Source organism: Spermophilus citellus, assembly GCF_964194105.1.
Source record: "Spermophilus citellus genome assembly, chromosome: 4".
In the NCBI taxonomy this organism is placed as follows: domain Eukaryota; kingdom Metazoa; phylum Chordata; class Mammalia; order Rodentia; family Sciuridae; genus Spermophilus; species Spermophilus citellus.
In genome coordinates, this window is record NC_138185.1 from 109,302,562 (window position 1) to 109,330,316 (window position 27,755).

At 42.7% G+C, this 27,755-nt stretch overlaps 1 protein-coding gene across 1 annotated transcript; it reads left to right on the plus strand.

Annotated features, from left to right (window-relative positions):
• Nucleotides 1-1,391: 1,391 nt before the first annotated feature.
• On the plus strand, nt 1,392-27,707 carry HEXA (hexosaminidase subunit alpha). Its single transcript, XM_081292104.1, has 14 exons — nt 1,392-1,692; nt 16,493-16,585; nt 17,381-17,446; nt 19,214-19,260; nt 19,935-20,045; nt 20,896-20,997; nt 21,439-21,571; nt 22,993-23,173; nt 24,050-24,136; nt 24,421-24,493; nt 25,182-25,365; nt 25,556-25,646; nt 26,308-26,412; nt 27,475-27,707. Exons 1-14 carry the CDS (start codon nt 1,440-1,442, stop codon nt 27,530-27,532), a joined length of 1,584 nt encoding a protein of 527 aa, XP_081148230.1. The 5' UTR covers nt 1,392-1,439; the 3' UTR covers nt 27,533-27,707.
• Nucleotides 27,708-27,755: the final 48 nt, after the last annotated feature.

Genomic DNA, 27,755 nt, shown 5'->3' on the forward strand with positions numbered 1-27,755 from the left:
CAACATCAACCTGAGCAGCTTAGCAAGACCTTGTCTAAAAATAAAAATAAAAAGGGCTGGAAATGCAGCTCAGGGATGATATATCCCTGGGTTTGATCCCCAATACCTCAAAGTCAGTTATTTAAAAAATTTAAAAGTACTTACTAGCCAAGTGATGGCAAACCATAGCATGGTTTTTATTTCCTTTTGCAGTGAGGATTCAACTTGCTGTATGTTAGAACTTTTAATATTGCCCCACAAATTCCTAAGGTACTGTTCATTTTCAGGGCCTGGATGGAATTTGTTTCAAGTTTTGGAACCCAAAGACTGTAGAGACAATTTTGTGTGTGACTTGGCAGTACTCAACTATGCTGTAATAATATAGTGATGAACAAGGAAGATTGGAGTCTGACTTAATAACTATCTGTAGAATTCTGACTGACCACTCCTCAAGCCACTTTTCTGGATACCTATTTCCTGGACCTACAGCTTTCTTCCTTCCCCACTGCTGTAGTTCAGGCTCTCATTAGTCTCTACTTCCTATGAAAAGGGCCTCCTAACTGGTTTTTTTTTTTTTTTTTACCTATCCAAGTATTGAGCCTATAATTTCTAAAACACAGATCTTTGGGATGACTTTCAACCGTCCACAGAATTAAGTTCTGGTTCTTGGACTTTCTAAGTCAGCCCCAGCAGGAAGAAGCCTCTGTCATTACTTCTGGGCATTCTCCTTCCTGCTTTAGGTCCCAGCAGTACCTCCGCTGCTTGCAGTAAATACCCACCAGGGTATGTAGAATTTTGTCTGGAGGGAGGGGATTTGAGGGCAGTCAACTAGGAGATTCATAATTAACGGTGAAGGGAAGAGCACCACGTGCAGGCAGGCAATGGATGCCTCAAGTTTGCTTTAAAAGTACACTTTTTTTTTTTTTCAGGTCATAAGTAGATCACATTGTTGTGACCTTATGATCCCTTCTCTAGCAGAACACTCCAGACCACCGAATTCCAGCTTCTTCTAGCCACCCAGCATTTTACAGAACGGTCTTGTGGCTTTAATCTTCGGTTACCTTGGCCTGGAACGCCCCTGAGGCCAGGCGAGCGCTGACTCCCCGTCCAGGTGGCGCCCTAGCGGGGCCTTTTCCCTTCAGCCCCCTACGTAGGTCCTGCGCTTCCGCAATGGAGCGCGCTTGGTAATTCTAGTATAGAGTCGCGGCCTCGGTGGTGATCGGCCATTCTCTGCTTCCCCAGGCCGTGAGTCGTCAGCCCCGGGGAGCCGCGGCCGATGTCGCGCACCATGGGTCGCAAGCAGTTGGAGCTCCACATCCAGGGCGCGAGACTGTCCAGCCCCGGTCGCCGAGAATGAGACGTCTGGGTCACGTGACACGCCGATTGTCACGCGGGCGCCGCTCACCTGACCAGGCTCTCACGTGGCTCAGCCCGCTGTAGGGAGAGGTCACCGGCGAGCCATGGCAGGCCCCAGGCTTTGGTTTCCGCTGCTGCTGGCGGCAGCGTTCGCGACCTGGGCAACGGCCCTATGGCCCTGGCCCCAGTACATCCAAACCTCCCACCGGTACTACAACCTTTCCCCCTACAAATTCCAATTTGGGTACCACACCAGGTCCGCCGCGCAGCCGGGCTGCTCTGTCCTGGATGAGGCCTTCCTACGCTACCGTAAAGTGCTCTTCGGTTCGGGTCCTTGGCCCCGTCCTAACTTATCAGGTGAGTCACACCTGCCCGATCTTGTTACCCCGCCCTGAAAGAGCTGCCTTGGGACAGCCCCCTCAAATCTCTGCAGACACCCACCTTTTGTTTTTGCCCAACACTTTGATCACACACTCCATTTCCTCTTGCCCTTCTCCCACTGCTTGCTGTCCTCTCAGGCACTCCCAGGTTTAGTCCATTCACCCCTTCACTCAGCTGACTTCGAGGGCCTGGCTTATCTGTAATCCTTCCTTTGGCTATATTAGGTATTCATCCCAAAAATGTCTACTGTAGAACTGTAGTTCAACGAAGATATCAAATTGTGGAAAATTGTGCCAGTAGACATCTAAGATGATCATTCTGATCATATTCAAGGGAGGCTGGGGCTCCATGAATCGACCATGCTAGGTAGAAGAGACCAGAGAAGACCCTCAAAATTGGTGAGACAAGATTCAAAAACTTATGCCAAAATACATTAAAATGTCTGGCACATAGTACGTCCAGTAAATGTTTAAATTGTGAGAGAAATCAAAGAACACTTTCACAAGGAAGTGAGTTTCCAGGAGCCGTTTAAAATGAGGTGGTAGGTATAATTAGCTGGGATTGAGAGGAGGGTATTCCAGGCCAGAAGAACCTTGAGCAAAGGGTTATGACTGAGCACAAAGTTCTAACCTGGTGAATGTGATGGGGCTGGGGCCTGGAGAATGGGTAAGGATGGGATTGGGAAAGTATTCACACAGATAGATCTACCAGATACTTAGGACATCATTGTTCCTGAACAGAATAATCCCATCCCTTCTCTCAGTCCTTTTATTCTAAAATGGAAGATTATCATGAGTATCTGTATCCTTCTGAAGGCATTCTCAGTATTTGCATTGCTCATCCTTAGATATTAAATAAGTGATTAAGTGGCATTTAATCAATCTCCTAAAATACCTCTTTTGGTCATTCCATAACTATGGCTGCAACTGGCAGATATTTTGTAATTTTTTAAATTGGCTATATTAACATTAAAGGGCTACTTTGTGTAAAAGTTGTTAAGAAGGCATTGATATTTTTGTTTATTTCTAAGATCATCAAAAAGAAGATGATTTGGGCTGGGGATGTTGCTCAGTGGTAGAGTGCTTACATAGCATACGAAAGGCCCCAGATTCAATCCCCAGCACTGAAAAAAAAAATGACTTGCTGGTTTTATTTAGTATTGCCTTTCAAGTTTCAAATTAGAGTATTAGCATGTGATTCCAGGAAAAGGAGAATCATATGACTCCAACTCATAACCTAAACTCATGTTGCTCTTAGCTCATTACAGAATTATGGATGCATTGAGATAACCTCTGGGTGATGCAGGAGAGAAACAGATAAGTTCAGGTAGCTAGGCCGGGGAGAAAAAAGAATGTGGTTAGTGTGCTTCACTCTAATTGGGCTAGTAATTAAGTACATTGTAAGTATCCCCTGGCAAAGATAGGGCCTCTTCCTGTATAATGCCGAGTTGCCAGTAAGTTTATTATTTTAAAAGCAAAGAGGAAGAAAGTATGTAGTAGAATTATTTTTCTTATGAAAGGTCATATGGAAAATGGAAGGAGACATAGGGAGGAGTCATGAATAGATTGTCTTTGGAAAGGTGGTAAGTAGCAGGAGCACAGTTTTTAGCTGAGGAGCAAAATAATTGTATTTTATTTTGTATCCCAGGGCCTGGATTTAGTTAATAGGAGTCCTCAATTAACCTCTTTACAAGCAGCCCTGTTTTTGCCTTTATTACCTAAATCATAACACTTTTCCAATAAACCTGGATAATTGAAAGTTACGCCCAAGCAGCTCAACTTTCAAGGCATGTATGTGTGTGAACAGAGGAGGTAGTTTGAGCCTTGTATATTAAAAAAAAAAAAAAAAAAAAAAAAATCTGAGTCTTATTTTCTTAAGCTCTCCTTCTAGCTTGGATATTCTGGAGGATCCAAGGTCTGAAATATGGCTTATTTAGGAGGCACCCAGAGAAGATTATTTATCATTTGTTTATGTGCCCTCAGGCACATTGCCTAATTTCCAGGCTTTTGGGTTGCTACTACTTTTTTTCCATATTTTTTTTATTGGTGCATTATAGTTGTACATAGTGATAGGATTCATTGTTACATATTCATGGAGGCACACTTGTAACAATGTAATTTGGCTAATATCATTCCCCAGTTCCTCCTAAAATCTGCCTATATTCCAGGCATAAGAAAATAGTTATGAATGTTTTTTGCAGTCTTTGAAAGACTTTACAATAGAGGGAAGAACTGGTGATTTTAAAAGTAAAACAGGGCTGGGGGTATAGCTCGGTGGCTGAGCACTTGCCTAGCATTTGTGAGACTCTAGGATTGTTCTCTATATCACAAAAAATAAAAATAAGTAAAAATTAAAACAGCCTGAACCCCTGTGATACCCTTTTGTCCATTTCCTTCCACCCCTCTTCCTCACTTCCAAATAGAAGAGTGAAGTAGGGCATGGGGGGAATTTTGTCAGTTGATGTCTTGTTGGGTTAGTTTTTAACAGCAGGTGTGGACATTTGAGCTGTACAGCCTCATGCTAGGACATGTTGTCAATTTCTTAACCTGTTAAAGGCGTAAACATCAATCCCCTTCATCCTTAAGAAAAGGTCTACTCTGAAAAAAAAAAAAAAAAAAAGAGGTCTAACAAATGAATTAAGAACTGTCTGGGAGGGGAGGGCTGGGTTTGTGGCTCAGCAGTAGAGCGCTCTCCTGGCACATTTGAGACCCTGGGTTCGATCCTCAGCACCACATAAAAATAAATAAACAAAATAAAGGTATTGTGTCCAACTACAACTAATATATATATATATTAAAGACTTTTCTCCCTTTTTTGTTGGGCCACTGACAACAAAAGCAGCTAAAGAGAAAAGTAGAGGTGTGAGAGGTGTATGTGTGAAGAGTTTTCTGTACCTCAAGGTTTATGGGTCTTTAGTCCATAGAAATAGATTTATAGAAATAAGAGAATTAGATTTGATTTTATTCTCTTCCTAGGTGCAGTGCTTCTATCGTAAGCTGAGGCAGTGCTTAAATTTTTTTTTTTTTTTTTTAGAGAGAGAGAGAGAGAGAGAGAGAGAGAGAGAGAGAGAGAGAATTTTTAATATTTATTTTTTAGTTCTCGGCGGACACAACATCTTTGTTGGTATGTGGTGCTGAGGATTGAACCCGGGCCGCACGCATGCCAGGCGAGCGCGCTACCGCTTGAGCCACATCCCCAGCCCAGTGCTTAAATTTCAACAGTCAATTGAGTTCCTGTGGAAGTGTGTGCTCAGATGCAGGAAGTGGGGCTGCTTGTAAGCTCAACTGTCAGAGAGCATCCTCCTTCTTTCGTAAAGTTTTTGGGGTTGTGGGTGAGAAGGATACTTGTAGGTGAAAAGTATAACTACTGTACTATTAAGTCTGGTGGTAACTGGTAATAGGGTGCCACAGTAGTGGCTTTCTTCTTTTGACTGGAGCTTCAGTCCTAGATTGGGGTGGATTGAAGAGTTCAAGCCCATGTTCTTCGTTTCTTTTTTGTTTTATTTTGTTTTGAATACTTTTTAGTTGAAGATGGACACAATATCTTTATTTATTTTTATATGGTACTGAGGATTGAACGCAGTGCCTCTTGTGCGAGGCAAGCGCTTTACCACTGAACCACAACCCCAGCCCCACCATATTCTTTTATATGTTGGAATGTCATTTGTTGGTCATAGAGGATGACCAAACACATGCCAGTGGAGTCTTCAGTCTCCTGTAAGACATTCATGAAAAACTCTTCTGAGAAGCTGCTCCTTTGATGCTGTTAGACCCCAAGGTACCCTGCCCTGGGCTACTCCAGCCAAATGATACACAATAGAGGTTTGCTCTGGAAAAACTTACTTATTGGAAAAAAAGGAAGTAGAAAATGGAAGGGAACTAGCATTTATTGAATGTCTGGCACTCAATGTTTATTATGCCCTTTAATTGTCATAACATCTCCTTGAAGTCAGTGTTATATATCCCCATCTGTCAGAACAGGGCATCTCACAAAGTGACATGCCCAAGGTTATACAGCTAGTAGTGTTGGGGCAGAAATTCCAATCAGAACTGTTTGTCCACAAAGATTTTGTTCTTGTCACTGTGCAGTCTTGAAGTAAAGTCATAAATATCTTTTCAAGCCAGTTAGCAATTTGGAAAACTACTGGCCTCTGGTAGGGTTAAGCTCTGATCACATCTTAGTGCTAATTGCTTCAAATAATAACCTCTGACATCTAATTGCTTATTAATGCTCAGGTGGTGAGTGTGTTTATTTCTGCCCCATTATTATCAGATTCCAGGACCATTTCTGACTTCCTTCATCTTATCCCTTCTTAATATAAATAGCATTTATTAACCAACCATAATTTGTCAATAACAATAGGTCCATATAGGGGAATATATATGCGTGTGTGTGTGTGTGTGTGTGTGTGTGTGTGTGTGTGTATATATATATATATAATTTGGGACTACAAAAAAATTTTTTTTAAAGAATGTTAGATAATTTAGGAGATTCTTGGGGTTTACATCATCATTTGTAGTTTAAGAAAATGAAAATCTACTCTTTAGGTTTTTGGCGTTGTTCAAATTTAAGTCCCTGAAAAGTTGGAGCCAAAAAATATTAATAGAATTACCCTCATCCTTGAAGAATTTATAGTCCCTGAAAGTGGAGATACAGATATATAATAAAGTGTGTGTGTGTATGTATGTGTGTGTGTGTGTGTTTTGTTCTGTGATAACTGAAGTGTAGGGTTCTTTGAGGCCGTGGAAGAGGACACTTGACCCAAGGGTGGAAGCATGGGAGGAAAGTGTGTGGTTTTTTTTTTTTTTTTCCCTAAAAATGCACCTTTATTATATCACAGTTTCTAGGGTCAGGAACTTGAGAGTTACTTAGGTGGATATTTCTGATTCATGCTCTATTATGAGGTTGCAGTCATCTGAAGGCTTGACTGGTACTTGTGCATCCACCTAGAAGGTGTGTTTTGAATGGCTTTCACAAAGTAAGAGTTCATGTAGACAGACATAGTGTTTCCTGTAGACAGAAGACTGTATGAAAGGCCTTCAGGTGAGAATCTTTCCAACATATTTAAGAAACTGAAGGTCAAAGTATAGCTCTAGGGTAAATCAGTGAGTTTTGAAGCTAGATACATAATAGATGAAAGGCCATTAAATAAGAAAAGTAGTGAGATTAAACTCTGGTTGCATTGGGGATTTGTGGGAATAGGACTAGAGGAAAGCCCACTACAGTGATCTAGGTAAGAAATAATAGTGGCTGGAGCAGGATGATAGGTATAGGGACAGAGAATACTAGAAAAACTGAAGAGAGATTACTGGTGGTATGCTTGGAAGTTGTGAGGTACGTTGGAGGGAAAGATGCTGAAGGATGACTCTCATATTTCTTTAGCAGTTTTGTTTTGTTTTAATTGGTACTAGAGATTGAACTCAGGGGCACTCAACCACTAAGCCACATCCCTAGTCCTATTTTGCATTTTATTTAGAGGCAGAGTCTCACTGAGTTGCTTAGCGCCTCTCCATTGCTGAGTCTGTCTTTGAACTTGTGATCCTCCTGTCTTAGCTTCCCAAGTTTCTGGGATTACAGGTGCGCACGTCACCAGCACCCAGCATTCTTTATCAGTTTGAGTGTTCTCATTTGCATGTTGCTGCCTCACAAAGATGGAGAAAGGGATGGAGTAAAAAGAGAAAGATTGATTAAGAGGTTGAGAGGTGAACTGAGTATGATAAAAAGTTTCTTTTTGGATTTGTCAAGGGAGGCGTATCTTAGCAAACAGCTAGCTACATGGAACCAAAACTTGGGAAATGAGTTTGAACACTTCCAAAAGATAGAAGATATAAAGGTGACCATGGAAGGGTGGTTGAGGAGGAGAAAAGGATATTGTTGGAAAACTGCTAAGCCAGAATGTGGGTTAGTTCTTCCTCCAGGGTATTAAAGTCATCTAGGTAGAGAGGAAGGCTTGGCATTAGAAACCAAAGTGTCCGAGTAAATAACAAAGTGACTAGGAAATTGCCATGTTGCGATAAAGAGAGGCTCTAGATTCAACAACTGGATGGCATGAGCCACAGAAGGGAGCTGTGTTTTCACTTGATGGTGGGGGATGGATGACCTAGAAATAGCGCCAAGTCTCAATCTTGGTATGAAAAGACCTTGCCCCTCAGAACAAATTGTAGAGATAGTGGTGTGTGGTGTCTCTAGGGAGAACCAGGCTTCAGTTAGAGAGGAAGCAAAAGTGCTGAGAATGGTTGGTAGTTAAATAATCATACAACAAAACTTCAAGAGTTATTCAAGGGTGGGTGATGTGGTCAGTAAAAAGGAAACATTTATGGGAATGGGAGTGTGGGACCAGAAATGGGCTTATATATTGAGCAGAGTGACAAAAGATGTTAGAGGTAGGACATAGATTTCCCTGACTGTAAGACTGCCAAAAATCTAAGTTCCACATACCAAATGTGTAAGAGTGTTTTTCAGTTTGGAAAAAAATTAAATTCTTATATCAAACACAAAGTAAATTCCAAGTAGATTAAAGATCTAAAGATTTAGAATATACCATAAAAGCATTAGAAGGAATCCTAGAATTTATTCTTATAATCCCAGGAGTAGAAGAGGCCTTTCTAAGCAAGCAAATAAAGAAAACTATAAAGGAAAAGACAAACATATTTAACTACATAAGAATTAAAGCAAAGAAACCACAAGATTAAAAAGATAAAGGTCAAAATGGGGCAAATAGTTGCAAACTTAAAAGATGAGGCTAAAATCTAGAAGAGCTCCACAAATCAATAAAAGAAAATTAACCAAGAAAAGTACAAAGAATATAGTTAGTAATTGCAAAACAATGCATAAATTCAGTCATTATTAAAGAAATGCTAATTAAATCTGTGGTTTTGTTTTGTTTTGTTTTTAACCAGGCTGGCAAAGATGAAAAAGAATTGAGATGATCTAATGTTAGAAGGATGTGGAGAAATGGGCTCAGATATGTGGGTTTGGGTAAAAAATCAACGCAATAATTTGAAGAGTAATTTGGCAGTGTCATGACCGAACTTTTCGCATCTTCGGCCTAGTATTTGCATCCCTAAGAATTTGTCCTATGGAAATCTTTCACAACTGTATATACACACAAATATTTGTTTATTAGAACATTGCTTCTAATATTAAAAATTTAGAAACCTTACCAAATGTCCACAAATGGGAGAGAAGTTAGTTAAGGAGTTTTCATCAATGGAATTTTATTTAGTATTTATAAATAATGGTATGAATCTCTAGATATTGACATTGGAAGATCTACAAATCATTTTGGTAAATGGAAAAAAAGTTATAAGCTAATATGTATTTAGATTCCATTTTTGTTCTAAAAATTAATATCAGTGTATTTACAAAAAATTGGAAGGCTGTTCAAAATGATGACTGCAGTTACCTCTTGGAATCTAGAATTTTAGGGAGATTTTTCTCTTTCTAATAAGAGTAGGGTAAGGAGGGACAGATCAGAGTTTTTAAGTAGTGGGGAAAGGGGGCTGAAGATGTAGCTCAATGGTAGAGTAGTTGCCTAGTAAGTATGAGGCCCTGAGTTCAATCCCCAGTACCATGTGGGGGAGGGGGGTTTAGAGAAAGTTGGGGGGAAAATGCCTTTTTTTTTTTTTTTTTTGTACTGAGGATTGAACCAGGGGCACTTAACCACATCCCCAGCCCTCTTTTGTATTTTATTTAGATATAGGGTCTCACTGAGATGCTTAAGGCCTTGCTAAGTTCCTGAGACTAGCTTTGAATGGAAAAAAAAAGTCTTAATTACAACTTAAAAAACAAAAAAAGAAAAGCAGCAAGATGGGAATGAGAGGAAGGGAAACATTGAGCATTCACCTGTGGACTGGAGAGAGTACACTATGAGTAGTTAGTCTCTGGAACGTGAAGAATCTTAGGACTCATGGGCAACTGCACCACAGTCTAAACTGAATTCAGCAGCACTGAGGAGAAGCCCCAGACTCAGGACAGTCACCTTCTCATTTCCCACTTTACTGGATAAGAAGTTTCATAGGGATGCCTTTGCCTCCTCCCTTAGCCACACTGATGTGCTTCCCATGCTTGGAATATATTTTCTCCTCTTGGTGCTTAGCAAACACAACTCAGGGTTCAGATCTTACTCAGAGGTTAAACCTTCTTCCCTTCCGGAAGAAGCAACAGTGTGTACCACAGCCCTTATCACACTGTTTAGTAATCGTTTGTATTTGTCTCTTCCACTAGAAACTATGAGCTCCTCAAGGGCAGGGACCAGGGCTTGTTTTTCTTTTTAACTGCCCCAGCACCTAGCACAGTTCCTGATGCACAGTAAGTGCTCAACATATCTTGGTTGGAATGAAGAAATGAGCAGGCATGAATGATTTCCAGGCCTCTCATTTGGCTGAGTGTTGGGAGATGAAGCCTGCTTGTGGTGTGTATGAAGCTGTATATGTGTGGAGGTGGGGAGACAGCAAAGTGGGTGTGGGAATAAACTTTGGCATGGCCTAGGAGAGTACCAGGGAAGGGAAGACATTAGAGTAATAAGGTGTCAATGGCTGAGTTGACTTTCCTAGTTTTCAATCCAGAAGCCAAGCCAAATGCCAATTTGTAACTAAATCCAATGTGTTTCCTCCAATCTGCTAGGCCTCTGTGAATTAAGTGCATTAATATAATGGAAATGTTTTGATTCAAGAAGGAGCAGGGCTGGTGGGGGGAGAGGCTATTGTACATTGAGATAAAGATATATAGTTTCCAGATACCCTAATGCAGCAAAGAGTTCTCCCTTCCATAGAAGTGGAGATACCTAAATCTTTGGACTTATGGACTCAGAGGTTTTTAGAATATTGTTTTGAAAAGTCTGTGTGTCTTTTTAGCATCCTCTACCCTAATAATAAGACTTTAGAAAAGTTCTAGGTTTGGGTATATAAAAGTGATCTCTATGTTAACCATGTTTCCCATTTATGCTGATTATTATGTAGCATAATCATTATGCATATGTCGCATAAAATGCACTTTTTTTTTTAATTCTAGTATCATTCATTTTTTCAGCAAACATTTATTGAATGACTACCGTGTGTCAGGCACTGGGAGTACAGAGACACTGAGATTGGTCCCTGCTGTTGAGGAACTCACAGCCTAGGTGAGGAGATAGACAAATAAACAGCATATATTAAGATACGCGTTATGAAAAATGTATGTGTACATTGCTTCGTGATCACATAGAAAGGTCTCTAAGGAAAGGGTGGGGAATGACAGAAAAGTTGTATAGAAGGAAAGCCAGAGTTATTTCTTAATGAGGAGAGGTATGGAGGGAATGCAAAGTTTGTTTCAATAGGAGGAAGCAATATATGGCAAGAAAAGTATGGAGAGAACACGGCATCCTCAAGGATCTGAAAAAGCTCATTGAGTTGTGAGAGTTTCTGCACAGGAGCAGGGAAAGACAAGTCTCTTCTGATGACTATTAGTGGCTTCTGGACTTCACCTCTAAGAGGCCATTTGTTGTTTTTTGGGTTTTTATTTTTGTTTTTATTTTTTTGGTATTGGGAATTGAACCCAGAGGCACTTTACTGCTGGGCCATATCCTCAACCGTTTTTTATATTTTATTTAAAGATGGAGGTCTCACCAAGTTGCTTAGGGCCTTGCTAAGTTGCTGAGTCTGGCTTTGAACTCATGTTCCTCCTGCCTCAGCCTCCTGAGTCACTGGGATTACAAGCATGTGTCACTGCGCCCCAGGCTTCATGCTTGCTAGACAAGTGTTCTACCATTGAGCTATATATCCTCAGTCCTTTTCATTTTTTTAAAAAATTTTTAGTTGTAGATGGACACAGTGCCTTTATTTATTTGTTTATTTAAATGTGGTATTAGGGATCGAACCCAATGCCTCACACATGCTAGGCAAGTGCTCTACCACTGAGACACAATCCCAGCCCTCATTTTATTTTGAGACAGGGTCCTGGAACTTGTGATCCAGGAATGTGCTACTGTGCCTGCTCATTGAAGGGTTTTAAGCAGAGGCTATCATAATCTGATCTTTATGTTGAAACACTCTAGTGGATAGTAGAGTGAAATGGGGTATAGATGGAGGCAGAGAGAGATCACCTGGGAGACGTTTTATAGTCATCCAGGTGAGAAATTTCAAGATGCTAAGTTAAATCTTTGGCCCAATAGGGGAAGTGGGATGTGTTGAGAAAATAAGGATTTGGTCTGGGGCTATAGCTCGGTGGTAGAGTACTTGGCTTGCCTAGCATGTGTGAGGCCCTGAGTTCAATCCCTAGCACCATCAGGAAAAAAGAAAACAGATAAATAAGTATTTTGTAAACATGACTTGAGTCTTTTTTACTGTTGAAATCTTACTGCTCAGCAATGTTTGACACATTGGAAGACAGTTTATAAATATTATTTTGAGTGAATGAATTTGTGATCTACTCAGGTGGAAAGTGTGGTAGAAGGAGGAGGTTTCTTGTTTGGGTAAATAGATTGTGCTGTTATCAAAGCAAGAGAGAGGATCAGCCAGTGAGAAAAGAAAGAAGAGTTTTTGTATTTGTTTTTAAGATTCGGGGTACATTTGAGATAAGCTGAGCAGAAGCATACCAAGTCTAGGGCTCCAGAAGAATTAGCTTGAAAAGATAAATTTGGAACTTCAGAGTACTGTGGGAGTGGATGGCATTTCCCAGGAAAGTGTAAGTAAGGAGAAAAAGAAATCTGGAAGCCTAGAGACCCTGGAGAACACCGGCACAGAGGGGTTGGTGAAGGAAAAAGAGAATGAGGAAGCATATTCAAAGAGGAAGAAGGAAAATCAAGAGAGAACAGTGTCCCTCTAGTGAAGTGAGTTTGTCAGTATCTTATGCTGCCAAGAGATCCCAGAAGTGGTGAATGGTGTCTAAAATATTAGCTCTCTGACAGCAGAGAATTTTGTCTGTTTTAATCACTGCTATATCCCCAGCACTTAGAAATAAGCTTGACACATAGTAAACATTCAATAAATAGCTGTTGAATGAATGACTGGATGAGTTGGAAAGATTCACAGAACCTTAGTGAAGCCATTTTCATGGGAGTGGTGGCAAGGGAAGTCAGATTATAACAGATTGAGGGGTACATAGGATGTAAAGAAGTGTGGCTATAAAGAGAAAACAAAGAATGACCACGTCCATGAGCACTTACCTTGTGCCTGACACTGAACTAAGCACTTTACATATATTAACTCATTTAATCTCCCCAGCAGCGCAGTAAGGTAGGTACTATCATGAGTCCCATTTTACAGATGAGGAAACTACAACTCAGAGAGTAAATAACCTGCCCAGGTCCCACAACCAGAATTGTTAGGACCAAGATTTGATTTCAGATTTGTCTGTCCTTGAAGTTCAGCTTCCAACAGCCCAGGCTACATTTCTTCTAGAGTTTCTTTGTGACTGGAAGTTGAGAGAAGGGGTGAATGTTTGAGATGAACTACAGTTGAGACCAGGAAGACTGCAAAGATTTTAATGCTGATGGGAAAGAATTGGTAGAAAGAAATAATTCAAAGACTTTGGAAAAAAGAGAAATAATTTATACAAGAGGAACCTGAGGAGAGGTCTAGAGCACAGGTAAAAGGAGACCTCTTTCATCAAGATGGGGAGGAGAAGGTTAAGACAGGTGTGTGTTGCAGATATTTGGGGGAAGGGAGAAGGTAAGCTGGATGGGAGTTATTTTTTAATTATCTGCTAGGACTGAGGAAAGTGGTACAAGCTTGAAATAGCTATTGTGGAAAATAGAGAAAAAAAAAAGTGATAGAAGATTTTCAGGGCAGCCTTGAGGGCCCAGCCAAGATGGGAGACCATGATTTTACAGTGACCCAATCCTGCTATTCTGTTTTTTCCCTTCCCTCTGATAGGGCTAGTAGTAGCCAGGATTTGGGGGCACAGAAGGCAGAGGTTAGATTGATCCAGGGTTGAGGGTTTTGCACACTGGATATAAGTAAAACTAAGACAGGTTGTTAAGAGTATTGGCTAGATTGCATCTGAGGTGATGGATGTCCACATCTAGGCCAACAGGAAGTTATGTGAGGCTGAGAGAGGACTAAAGACAGAAAGGACTTGAAGAGTTGTACAACTATAGTCTGGAGAAAGTTCTATAGGGACTTTAATAATAAGAGAGTCCTTGTTCTCAGAATTCCATGTCCAGAGATGACCTGTCTATGATGAGGAAGGCAGAATTATGCCAAAAATGGAGAACAGGCATAAAATGAACGGTTATCTCCACACTGAGAAGACTAACAAAGGATGACAGAGATACTTTTGTTTATTTTTTATTGTAAATGCTTGTGTAGTGTTTGAATTTTTCAACTAGTGAGTACTACCTTTTTTTAAATCAGATACAACATTTTTTATACCTTTATTTATTTATTTTTATGTGGTGCTGAGGACTGAACCCAGTGCCTTTCACTTGCTAGGCAAGCGCTCTACCATGAGCCACAACCATAACCCCTACCTTTTTAATTAAAAAAAAAATGCAAACTTTTCAATGGAAACTCTACCTTCCCCTTCCCTCTCAAAGAGAAAGAGTTTAGATAAAAGCTGGGAGATGAGTGAGCTGCAGAGGTAGGAGGCTGTGATAATGAAATGGAACCTGGAGTCACGAGGTTTTAGTAGACAGAATCTTGTTCCGCCCTGCCATTGTTTACAGGACAGGAAATGGAAGTCCTGAAACTTGAATCTTACTCGGCTTGGTAGTAGCAGAACCAGAACCAGACCAGCCTTTCCTGATTTCCCAGCTCACTACTCTGTGTTCCTCAGCACCCGAGGCTTTAGAATTCCCTGCTGTCCCAGTGGGGTCCACGGTGCACGTGTGCATGTGATTGCCCGCTCAGCTGGCTGTTTGCCATACCTCACTTCCCACACTTCAGTTCTCAGTGCGTGGGTGTGGGTGTGGGTGTGTGGAGAGGCAGCTGGCTGGCCCCTGCCTATTTCCTGCTCTCTTCAGAGCTCGTACAGTGGCAACAAGGAGGCGGAAAACCACAGTGATGATACTCTATTTACATCCTTTTAGATGACCCAGTGTCCCTCCTGTTTTGCCGCCTCCCTCAAATCTTCTCTCTCAGAGTTTATCTAAGCAGCAGCTGAGCCTCTGAATAAACTTCTTTAACAGCCACATGAGTCACTGAGAGCATTTAGGACAGGATTTTTTACCATAATGGTATCATTCTGGAAAAAAGTGCTTTCATATCCTTCAGATCATCCAAAAAATCTGTGATCTAGGACTATAGACATAAGGAATAGAATGCAGGTGTGTTTTAGAAAAATAAAAAGATAATATAAAAAAAAGTATTTTCCTATGTTCCAAGTAATAGTTCGGATAATCCTGCTGTTTGTGCATCCTCTCCTGTTTTGTCCTCAGGATAGTGACCATGGTAGTTGCATGTGGATGAGTTGGGATTTCTCCTCATTTGGCAAACGAAGGCCCAGAGGATTAACAGAAAAGCTCAGGACTTTTGCCCTCTTTCGATGGCTGCCAGAGATAGCTCCACACAGTGATATTGAGGCTCCCAGATGGGCTCAGTTAAAGGGGTGCCAAGGAGGCAAGGGGCATAATATAGTTTAAGGAGAAGGATTCTTTTATAGTTTTCTTTGCCCCTGCCTCCAGATTAAGTCCTCAGTTTTCAGAATTTGTTGCAATGGATTTGGAGAGGTTCCCTGTCTGATTTGGGGTGCTTACGATGAACCTACTGATTCTGCCTTAAGAGCAGTCTCTGAGGCCTGAGAGCCTGGTTGTCCTTGCATGAAGAGGGGATGTATTTTTAGGATTAGGATATAGATAAAAGTTAACCATACCCAGAATTGCCTCAAATTCCCATCTCCCTGCAGGGTTTAGGCAGGCCTTGTTGGATTCCTTATTGGCTTGATTCTTGGCAGATGTGAGAGCTGAGTTGCAGCCATGTGGGAATGCTCAGGAGCTTTGAGCTGGCTTCCTTGAGATGCTTGGAGGCTCCCAGTTTTCTTCTGCTTGGAGAATGGGTAACATTGGGATTCTGGTTTGGTTCTGAAGTCTCTCTCTCTGCTTTCTTCCAGACCATCTATTCCTTACTTTGTAGTTCCAGAGAAAGTCATGGATATTGTGCTACCAGTGGTGTACATATGATTTCAGGAAAGAATAAGGAGGGGACCCATTAATTTTGGCACAATAAAATCAGAATCACAGAAAAAAAATCACAGAAAACTGGTAGGAGGGTAGAAAGAGATGCACATTTTGACTATGGCATTTTTTTCTGCATAGACTGGGGTCTGTAGAGCTACGATATGTTAATTCATACTTGGTGGCTTTCGTGTTGAGCAGAAGTCTGCCTTGGATAGAGAATCTGTTTGGGAAGGGTGGGGAAGAAAACAGGTTGGGCTGGTGATCGTGGGCCTTCTTTGAGGCATCAGCTGCATTCTCTGTGTGCCCTGTGTGTGGGAGGTCTGTCTGTGCCAATGTGAAGGAAGACCAGATGTTGAGCTGCAGCTTGATGAGAAGCAGTTTTTGAGGCCTTGGAATTGTGTGTTTGGCACAGTCTAGGCGAAGTTAGAACTACCACCTAAATCATTCCTGTGTGAGTTGGGGCGGGTTACTGGGAAAGAAAAAAGCACAACCAGAACAAAAGTTGAACATGACCAGAAAGGGACAACACCATGGGTGAATATCACATCTTCCCTTTCCTGTCACCACAGTATATGAGCTGAGGGATTAGAGCTAGGAACCCTTCTGCAGGGTCTTGGTTTTTACCTATTGTTGCTAGTGGCAAGTCAGCCATACTGTTTACTCTATTTTTTTTTTTTTTTTCAGACAAACAGGAGAAAATAAAGAAGAACAAGTTGGTTGTCTCTGTGAGCACAGCGGGATGTACTGACTTTCCTACTTTGGAGTCACTGGAGAACTGTAAGTACCACACTGCCCCATGTCCTAAAGAGTAGGCACTTGTCTGGAGATATGATTCCAGATGTCCTGACCTAAGCTTCTCATGACCTGAAGTGCCAAAAGCCATAGAAGATGAGTTTTTCTCATATGACCCTCTAACCAGTACTTAAAGGTTGGCTGCAGAGTGTTGCACTAGCTCTTCACTGAGTCCCATAGGACACTTACCTTTTGGACTGGGTACATTACTTTTTGAGGACTGTGCCAGAGTTTTGGGTTGTGTATGCTGAAACAAAGCTACGTCATTAGTCCTATGACTGCCTCCTATCTTTCCTGAGCAGCAGATTGGGAACCTTTCCAAAGTGAATATTTGAGTCTTTGCTTCTTTCTCACATTCTTAGATGAAGTAGTTGAAAGTCTAGAGAAAAAGGGAAACAAAGGCTTTGGGAATGCTGGATGCTGGACTTGCCCCTTCAAACAGCCCTATCCCCTTTGCTGGTAGGAGATACCATACCTTCTGCTGGAGGCTAACAGGACCTCATGTTTTAGTTAGGGGAAAATGACCCACAAGCTGGGTGTTGCTTGCAGAGAACTCTGCTCCAGCCTGACTGTCTTCATGCATCATCTGCCAGGGCCTGCAGAGCCACTATGGTGACCACCCTTCAGCAGCCTGCCGGGGGCTTTGCACCTCTCTGAAAGATTTTTAAAAAAAAAGTGATCTTATTGTTTTTGTTTCTGTTTTATCCAAGGATTTATATAGACCATCTTGTCTATAGTCTGAGTAAACCTTAACCAAATAAATTATTTTTGTTATTTCAGACACCCTGACCATAAATGATAAGCGGATTTTACTCGTCTCTCATAGTGTCTGGGGAGCTCTCCGAGGTAACAAGGTGGGGCTGATTAAGGAAAGAGAAAGAGATGGGGGTGAGAGAATTTTGTGGGAATATTGAAGTTGATGGGATGGGAGAACAGGACTGGGGCCCAGTGAATACTCCCAATATGGCTTTCTTTATAGAGACAGTTGGAGTTTCCCCATTCCTTGCTGCTACGTCCAGAAGCTGATAGGCTTTATCCCATGTGGCACAGTACAGGGGGAGAGTGCAGGGGACAGGCAGCTAGCTATGAGAATAAGCAGTACTATCACAAAAACCACCTGTCCAGCTCTCACTCCAGGCATATGACTGGAAAGGGTCTTTAAAAAGGAAAACTAAGCCAGGTGCAGTGGCATGGGTTTGTAATCCCAACACTCAGTGGCTGAGGTGGGAGGATCACTTGAGCCTAGGAATTCTGGGCCAGCCTGCACATAGCCAGACCCCATCTCTTAAAAAAAAAAGAAAAAAAAAAAGGTGTGTGTGTGTGTGTGTGTGTGTGTGTGTGTGTGTTGGGGGGGACTAATAACAAAAGAAATATATACAGGTAAAAGGTAGTAGTAAAATATGTAGAGCAATATTATTTCTGGAGAAAATGAAGGCTTACCAGCCTATAGGTGATAGGCCCCTACCCTTTCTCTAGATTTACTGAGAAGGTGTTTGGTCCCTAGACAAATACTTAGCCAGGTGCCTCTACTACTTTTGGTAAAGCCTCTGCCAGTGAATATGAGGTAATTCTCACTGAATTCTTTGTTTTAGTTGGGCTTTATTACACGGCCTTTCCTCCCTTCTTTGGAGATGCAGCATACTCCCTTCTCTGCCCTCTCCTACATTTTTAAAGGTGCTCCTTAGTTTGGGGAAGGGGCATGTCAGACTCTAAAGTGCTGGGTATCAGAATGGGGAGGGGCCCATATCATAGGTTCTAATGAGCTTCACATTAGGTCCTGATTGACCACTAAGGTCTTATGGATTCTTTCATTTCAAAATTTTGGGACTCTGGAGATCCTTCACGGAGTTTCTGGTGGGTTTCTATAAGTGGGGCCTTAGCTGTTGAGAACATGAATCATTGTGCTTGCACCTTGATGGTCTCTAAGAGACTATGTCAAGGCAGTCCTTTGGGGGGGGGCAGTTGCCACCCAGCACACTTCAGCTGGTCTCAGTCACTACAGAAGAAGAGTAGTGAGTCCTTGTCTTCTAGATCCAGCCTCAGGCTCCTTAGAAGCTCAATCTAATGATTTCTCATAATTCAGTCTGAAAGAAGTGAAGACCAGTAGACCAGGGTCCCTCTTTTTTTATTCTCTTAGCTCCTAATGGGCTTTATCCATGGAAAGCTTTAACCCCTTGCAGTCTGGCTTGGCCATGAATTAGCCATCTTACATCTTTTTATTATTATTTTTTTAATCTTTATTTATTTATTTTTATGTGGTGTTGGAGATTGAACCCAGGGTCTCACCTGTGCCAGGCGAGCACTCTACAGCTGAGCCACAACCCCAGCCCCCATCTTACATCTTATTGTAACTTTAAGGCTCAGAAAATATGGAGGTGGTATATGAGTTTTGAAAGTTAGTGTGTTGCATGGAAAGGCACTGAAACTACCTTCCAAAATAAAATACAGAAGCAAAATGTAAACTGACTTCTTGGTATCTCCTTTTTATAAGTGTTGAGAATCATGAAACCTGCACTACATCCATTTTCACCCTATGCCTACACATCATATTCTGCCTTAGTTACAACTTTCCAAGACTCCCCAAATTTTCACCCTCTCTCCACTTCTCCACAGGCCTGGAGACTTTTAGCCAGGTGGTTTGGAGATCGTCTGATGGCGCGGTGAGTATGGGCCCTTAAAAAGTGCTCCCTGGGCTGGGATTGTGGCTCAGTGGTAGAGCACTCATCTAGCATGTGCAAGGCCCTGGGTTTGATCCTCAGGATCACATAAAAATAAGTAAATAAAAGAAAGATAGTGTGTCCAACTACTTCTAAAAAAATTTTTTTTAAATAAAAAGTGGGGGGTAGGGGGCTTCTTTATGCACTCTGGGATTTTCTCAAAAGTCCTGGAAAATAATGAGAGTCCTGGGAAGATTTTGTTTTGATTTAGATGGGGTCCTAGTGGATTTGGATAAATATTGGAGGAGATGTGAATGGAGAACTTTTTTGATAGATTGGTCTATTTAGAGTGACTATAATGGATTATTCTGAATCATTTAGTAGTGACCTTGATACCACATTGCTTTGAAGAAAATAAACAAGTTAACAGTCAGGAAAATCTAATCTGTATGGGACACTTGTATTTGGTATATGGGACAGTTATATTTGGCTAAGTGAGATGTTTGACCTCTGGGAGGGTGGCTGCTTATGGTCTTTGATACAGAGATTGGTGGAGGGCATTGTTTAGGGACATAGTTATTCTTACAATATCCTTATAGTTATTCATAGGTTGGCTTTTCAGAGATCTTGGGATAATCCCTTTGAATTTTGACATGTTCAATGTTTGATCTGCACAGTTCTTTGTCAACAAGACGAAGATTGAGGACTTTCCTCGCTTCCCTCACCGGGGTTTGCTGTTGGATACATCTCGACATTACCTGCCACTGTTTAGCATACTGGACACACTGGTAACAGGCCTTAAGGCTTTATTCATGCATAGAGTTCTGGAGCCATGGGGCAAGGGATTGATCAGGTTCCATATTCCTAAGGAGTAGGGGAGAAATATATGTAACTCTCGAAGCCCCTGGGGAAAATGTAGACGTGACCTGCTCCAAGACTCAAAAAATATCATGAGTGGTTTAAATCTATGCCACAGGTTACTATGAACCAATGTTCAGGCTGTTTCCAAGAGTACGGTGAGAGTTTTAGGGAATTGGCTCCTCAGCATTCTTTATGTAGGATGAAGTCATAGGAAAGATATGTTTGAAGCCTCAGCTGAGGAAGTTGAGTCTGTTGAGTTTAATGTGGATTCTTAGATAACAGTTGCTCACCAGTTCATGGGTCTGCCTTTTCCTTTCCTCCTCTGGTGGAACCAAAGGAGTTGACACATGGTTCAGAAGCCTTAGATTTATGAGTTTGGGGGAAACCAAGTTCCCAGCAGGTATCATGATTTGATAAACATCAGTCACATAACCCAATGCATATGGTAAGAAGAAGTAAGTGTAGGTCCTAAGACTATCTGGGGACTTTTGGAAGATAACAGCCTACCATAGTAGTTACAGTGTTCATCTCTATGTGGCCAGAATTCATCTTTCAGCTGTCTTTGGCTGTGTCCTAGGAAAGAAGAAATCCCCTGAGTCACCCCTCCATGCCAGGCCCTTTCTGATGGGGTGGTTTGATAGGCTGTATAAATCTTTCACTGCAACTGGGGCAGGTTGAGGCTTGTTGGGGTGTGTGGAGTAGCCTGCCAACCTGCCCAGTTTGAGGCTGAAATTGGAGAGGCTGTGATAGATTCATGGTGTGTGCTCTGACCTACAGGATGTCATGGCATACAATAAATTCAACGTGTTCCACTGGCATATTGTAGATGACTCTTCCTTCCCATATGAGAGCACCACTTTTCCAGAGCTCACCAGAAAGGTATGTCTTGTTTCACTCAGCCTAAGCTTATAATAGGTCCCTGGCTGAGCCTGGCTGGAGCCCCTGCTGGCAAGGACAATAGCTCTTATCCTAACCAGACACACTGACAGAGGGAAAGGACAGTAGCTTTGGAATCAGGACACTTGGATTCGGGTCCAAATTTTGCCATTAATTTGTTCTACGACCTTCAGAAGAAAATTTGCTGTCCTCATTTGCTTTTTATTTATATTTATTTTGTTAAATGGAAATAATCTCTACCTTGTTTATCTCACTGGCATTATGGTGCTCAGATAAAACAGTAGATGTGATAATGGTGGGGGATTATGATAAAGATTCTTGAAGATAGTTTTGGTATCTGGGGAGTGGTGGAAGCATTTTGAGTATCTTCTATTCTGATAGCCTTCAGGAAATAAGATCTGAATCGTATCTTATGCCTTCCAGGGGGCCTACAACCCTGTCACCCACATCTATACAACACAGGATGTGAAGGAGGTAATTGAATATGCTCGGCTTCGGGGTATCCGTGTGCTGGTAGAATTTGATACTCCTGGCCACACTTTGTCCTGGGGACCAGGTAAGAATAATGTTTGGGATTGGAGGGATCTTCTGATGGTTCTTAGAGTGGGGCTTCAGGGCATTGGCTCTAGGATGTGGCATGTTCCAGTTGTGGTCCTTGGAAGAATGTTTTCTATAAACTTTTCTTACCTGGGAATTTAGATAGGGAAGAACTTACTTTTGGATGAACAAAGGAGTCCACTTTTTATTATTAAAATATGGGCAGATTCGTCTCAGATCCCCATGCAAAATTGTTGTGCCCCAGAGCAGATACTGAGGAATCTAATCTCATTAGAATCTGATAGAAAGAAGCTTGGGGTGGCCTCCAGAGGTTATTCAAACAGCCACTACTCCTGCTCACTCTCTTTTTCTGTGTAGCTCCAGACCCTAGAGAGAATCCTCCAAACTAAAACCTAGTTAAAGGAAGATTTTGAAAGAGGCTGCCACCTGATCTCAACCCCAAGAGGGGAAGCCTCTGGGCCAAGAGAAATGCCCCTTAGGAAATAATAATAATTGATCCCACAAAGAGTAGGAGATAGGAAAGATTGTACCAATTTGGCTCCATTAGGCTCAGTCCCCTTTATTGCTTAAGGCCATTTGAGAAGAAATGTCCTTTTGGAGCAAGGGTGAATTCTATTGGAAACAGTGTGTCAGGCAAGAGTGTATCCATTAACAGTTGTCTGGTTGTAACCCAGCCTGTCTCTGATTGTGAACATGTTCATATTCCTTTGATTGTGACTGAAGAGGTGGTTACAGTTCCTATGAATGCCTGTGTGTGACATTTATGAACACAAGTGTCTCACTCTATGGGACTTAATGTCCTTACATGTAGAACTAGAGTGTACATGGGTCTTTTTCTTTTCTGTTTTTTGTTTGTTTGTTTGTTTGTTTTTTGTTTGGTACTGGGGATTGAACTCAGGCATTTGCAACACTGAGCCACATCCCCAGCCCTATTTTATATTTTATTTTTATTTTTTTTTTCTAAAGAGTGAGAGAGTGGGAGAGAGAGAGAATTTTAATATTTATTTTTTAGTTTTTGGCGGACACAACATCTTTGTTTGTATGTGGTACTGAGGATCGAACCCGGGCTGCACGCATGCTAGGCGAGCGCGCTACCGCTTGAGCCACATCCCCAGCCCCTATTTTATATTTTATTTTAGAGATAGGGTCTCACTGAGTTGCTCAGCACCTCACAGTTGCTGAGGCTGGCTTTGAACTCGCAATTCTCTTGTCTCAGCCTCCCAAGCCACTGGGATTACAGGCATGCCCCACCACACCCGGCTTTTTCTTTTCTTTCGAGACAGGGTCTCACTAAGTTGCCCAAGCTGTCCTCAAACTTGTGATCCTCCTCCCTCAGTATCCCAAGTATCCGAGATTACAAGTGTGTGCCACTGTGCCTGGCTGGTTCTGACACTCATGTGGGGTTCTCTGTTGGCTTAGGTATCCCAGGGTTATTGACTCCTTGCTACTCTGAGTCTCGGCCCTCTGGCACCTTTGGACCAGTGAACCCCAGTCTCAACAATACCTATGAGTTCATGAGCACATTCTTCCTGGAGATCAGCTCTGTCTTCCCAGATTTTTATCTTCACCTTGGAGGAGATGAGGTTGATTTCACCTGCTGGTATGAGCCCTTTGATCTTCCCACCCTCCCTGATGAATTGTTTACTCAGAGTAGAGGTCAGCCCTGCATAGCTGCCTGGGTCAGCTGCTACTGCTTAGGGCCTAACCCCTAGGACACAGCAGTCTGTCTCAGCCCATAGAGGCCCTACCTGACTTTGGCAAGGCTGTCAGTGCAAACCTCTCTTCCTCTGTATTTTCAGATTCTTGAGATATTTGTGGAAAAATATCCCAGCTCAGAATTATCTTGGAAGAATCCAAGATAGAGATAAATAATCCCCGTTTACATAGGCTTAAAATAGTCTGATTGAAAAATCAAGAAAGAGAATTCAAGATTAATAGATAACAGTGTACAATTAATATTAAATCATAAAGTCCAAACCCTCAGATCTAGTGAGCTTAAAAGAGGCTGTGAGGGCTTCATCCAGAATTAGGCACTAAAGTTGGATTCAGGGAAATAGTTTGGCTTTTGGGACATGAGGAGTGGAAAATATTTTTGGAAGAGAACAATGTGAGCAAACAGATGTCAGGGGGCAAGGATTTGCAGTAGGTAACAGAAAGCAACTCTTGGCTCCTGCTGGAACAGCAGCAGATGGGAAGTCAGAATCCAATGTGCTAGAGCTCCCAGCTGAGCCTTGGACCCTAAGGATGAATGTGAATTCTCTTTGGGGGTTTGGATTTCAGACTCTTTCAAACTCAAACTCATCCTTTACATATCTTGCTTGGTCACACTTTGCTCACTTACAACTTTTGAGATCCTCAGTGATTTGGCTCTTTTAAGTGAAAAAAGATAGTTTTAAGAGGCCAGGTCATTAACCATCAGGCTATAGGCTTTTGGGGTGGTAAAAGAATTAATTTTTTATTTTTTCTTGGGATTCAGGAGATCCAACCCAGATATCCAAGCCTTCATGAAGAAGAAGGGCTTTGGTGATGACTTCAAGCAGCTGGAGTCTTTCTACATCCAGACGTGAGGAAGGAAGGAGGGTGGAGTGTGTTTGGGCCTTACTACTTATGGGGCCCCCACTTTCCATATCAGGGCTGGGCCCTGCTTGACAACTCTATGGGTACCTGAAGGGTCACCATGCTCTATCTTTTCAGGTTTGGAGTGGTTGGGTATCAGCCTTGGGAAAGAAAGATACCTTCCAGTCAGGGATGGGCCCCCGGCCAGGCTCAAGTCCTAGAGTACGGATACACAGCCTAGAGCCTGTCTGAGCTGAGCAGACACTTTCTTGACACTTCTCTCATTCCCAGGCTGCTGGACATCGTCTCTGCTTATGGCAAGGGCTATGTGGTGTGGCAGGAAGTGTTTGATAATAAAGTAAAGGTGAGCCAGGGGCAGAGAAGAAAAGGAGCCTCCAGTGACATCTACCTCTGGTCTCCCTACTCCTCCCTTGCCTCTGCAGGGACTGATCCTCCAGTATGGACTAGGTTTTAAAAGGTCCAAGCACTTTGGCCGTCTCTCCTTCCCCCTTTAGAACGACTGCACAGGTGTGAGCCCCAGGTTTAGATATCAGGACCACTATAGACTAGAATCACTGGTTACTTGAGATTCCTGAGACTTGACTTGATGGGTTGGACTTTCCTTCCTGAATCAGAGACTAGGGTCTGGGAGAGGCAGATTGCCTTCATCCTTGGACCCTAAGGATGAATGTGCCTTCTCCTTCATTATTGTTCAGTAAGATTCCCAACCCTTGTCTTACCCCAAGAAATATCTGGAGACTCTTGGACATGCTGGCTCCTGAGCCCCACTGCTTGCCTCCTTTGGCTCCCAGACAATATTACTATCTTCATGTGGGGGAGGAGAACAGCAGAGAGCTATCTTAGGGTTCTTGGACTCCTTAGCTCTGCAGTGGGGTATGAGCTCAGTGGTTAGGAGTCACAGAGCTATCCTTTGCTGCCAGGAAACAGAGGGTACATACATACACCCTTTAGCCTAGGTTGCTTGCCTAAGAAAGAGGCCCAGAAATCTTCTCAGTTCTATACCATTAATGCCCTTTGACCTTTTGCAACAGATTCGGCCAGACACCATCATACAGGTATGGCAAGAAGAGTTACCAGTAGACTACATGAAGGAGTTGGATCTGATCACTAAGGCTGGCTTCCGGGCCCTACTTTCTGCCCCCTGGTACCTAAACCGTATAACTTATGGCCCTGACTGGAAGGACTTCTATAAAGTGGAGCCCCTGGATTTTAAAGGTGAAAGCAGGGCACTCTCCTTGCTGACCAAAGATGGCTGGGCTGGGACTCAGGAGGGAGGCAGGAAGCTCTGGGCTAGACATTTCTAGAAATGAAATGACCTGTCTGCAGAGAGGGCCACATTGGGACAGTGGTGGAAAAGGAAGCCTATAGTTACACCTCTTACGGGCCCACTGTGGTTTCCCCTCAGGTACCCCTGAGCAGAAGGCTCTGGTGATTGGTGGAGAGGCCTGTATGTGGGGAGAGTATGTGGACAGTACAAACCTGGTCCCCAGGCTCTGGTAAGGGCTTTCTGGAAGATATGGAGGGTTGGGCTTGAGGGCAGGGGTCCTCCTTTTCACAGTCAATTCCATCCAGCCACTTCCACACTAGTACCTTCCTTTTAGGCCTGAGAGAGTAGGTGCATTGCATTACATTCTGTTTTGCATGTAATACTTCCCGTGTGACTCCATATGTCCCTCCAGCAACCCAGTAGGTATGTGGAGTAGTGATTATTATCACCACTTTCCAGATAGAGATAAGGACACCTGGAGAACATAGGTGATTTGCTCAGGTTCCAATACTAAGGGTCCATGATACTTATAAGATTTCTCTCTGCTATAGTAGCCTCACCAAGCATGGCAGGTGTACTGAGTTTACATTTGAAAGATATCTGCTGCTGCTGTCAGTACCAACTAATGATGCCTTTAAGGCTTACCCTTGTTCCCATTTCTTTGGGAGAGGAGGAAGGCTAGATCACTATCCACATTTTAACAAAAATGGAGCTGGGCCCCAGAACTGCCTGGGAACCAATCAGCCAGGCTCTCACTTGGAACAAGGTGTCTATCACATTCTTTGGTTTTGTGCCACTCTGGGGCCTGAACAAAAGGCAGTAGCCTGTGGATGTCCAGCACCCTTCCAGGGAACACAGGGCCAATCTGCCACATACATTTTTTCCTTCAGGCCCAGAGCAGGGGCTGTTTCTGAAAGGCTATGGAGCAAGAGTTCAATGACTGATGTGAAGTTTGCCTTTCAACGTTTGTCACACTTCCGCTGTGAATTGCTGAGGTAAGCAGGCTGTGGGTCCTTCCCAAAGTGGGTGAGGCAAACTCAGAGCTTGGGATCCCTTACTGAGAAGAACAGAATGGTAACAGTAACACTTACCTTTTGACAAACACTGTGCTTTACAGTGTACCTTGTCTCACTGGATTTTTACTACAACCCATAACGTAGATAAATTTTACCTCCATTTTAGAAACAGATGACTGAGGGGCTGCGGGTATGGTTCAGTGGCAAAGTGTTTACCTAGCATGCACGAGGCCCTGGGTTCCATCCCCAGCACTGCAAAAATTAAATAAATAAATAAATAAATAAAGATAACTATAGCACAGAGAAGTTAAATACCTTGCCCCATAGTCACTCAAAAGCAAGATTTGAATGAGGTTGGCTTTTATGAGCTCTCATGATATCCATGCCTTTGGGCCTTATGAGAGTCATTTTCTTGGTTTAGTCATTGACAAGGTTTTTAGAACATAGGGAACATAGCTTAGTTCAAAGTCAACTTTTGGGCTAAGAGTCAAACATCCTGGGGTCTAAGGCTCAACAGTCTGTGATGTCCTGGATGATTGTTAGTAGGTTCCTTGCCATCTGTAAGCATGTTGCCCCTAAAAGAGATTGAAAGGGCTTCAAACTAGTGAGTCTAAGACCTAAGGACAGGTGTTCATGCCCAGTACCTGGGCTGGACAGCACCTCAGTCTCCACCATCACTGCTTTAAGCGTATTAGAATAGAACCAAGAATGGATGGCTAACCAAGAGCACTGGACACCCCTCAAGCATCTACGTCTTCCAAAGGGACTAAGATATCTGGGGATGAGGCACAAACACAGGCAAGCTAGAAATAGGTGTTTCCCAGATCACCTGGGTACTTATTTACAATACAGATTCTTGCCAACACTTTGTCTCACCCCAAGTGAGAATCTCTAGAAGTGAGATCTCCAAGTAATTTTGGTACATGGTGACCATTTGAGATTTGCTGAAATGGGGAAAGAGGCTTTTGACTGTGGTGGAGGTGTTATTGGGGGTCTAAGACTACGGGGCTCACCTTGTCATTTCTTCATGTCCTCTTGCAGGCGAGGTGTCCAGGCCCAGCCCCTCAACATAGGCTACTGTGAACAGGAGTTTGAGTAGACCTGAGCCAGCAGCCCCAGGCACCAAGGAGGGTGCTGGCCCTAGGAGAGCAGTAGTGGGGCCAGGCTTCCACTGCATCCTGGCCGGGGGAAGGAGCCCCTTGCCCACGTGCCCCTGTGCCTGGAGAGAAGGGGGTCAGTGCTGGCACTGGTGTTCAATAAAGAGTGGTGTGGCATTTTTCTATATGCAATGTGGATTATCTGTGTAAAAAGAAAAGGGGGAA

Bases quoted from the DNA above. Each gene is read 5' to 3' on its own strand.
- HEXA (XM_081292104.1), top strand. From the start codon at position 1,440: ATGGCAGGCCCCAGGCTTTGGTTTCCGCTGCTGCTGGCGGCAGCGTTC. The intron at 1,693-16,492 runs GTGAGTCACACC...TTTTTTTTTCAG, and splicing joins GCCCCGTCCTAACTTATCAG to ACAAACAGGAGAAAATAAAG. The intron at 19,261-19,934 runs GTGAGTATGGGC...TGATCTGCACAG, and splicing joins GGAGATCGTCTGATGGCGCG to TTCTTTGTCAACAAGACGAA.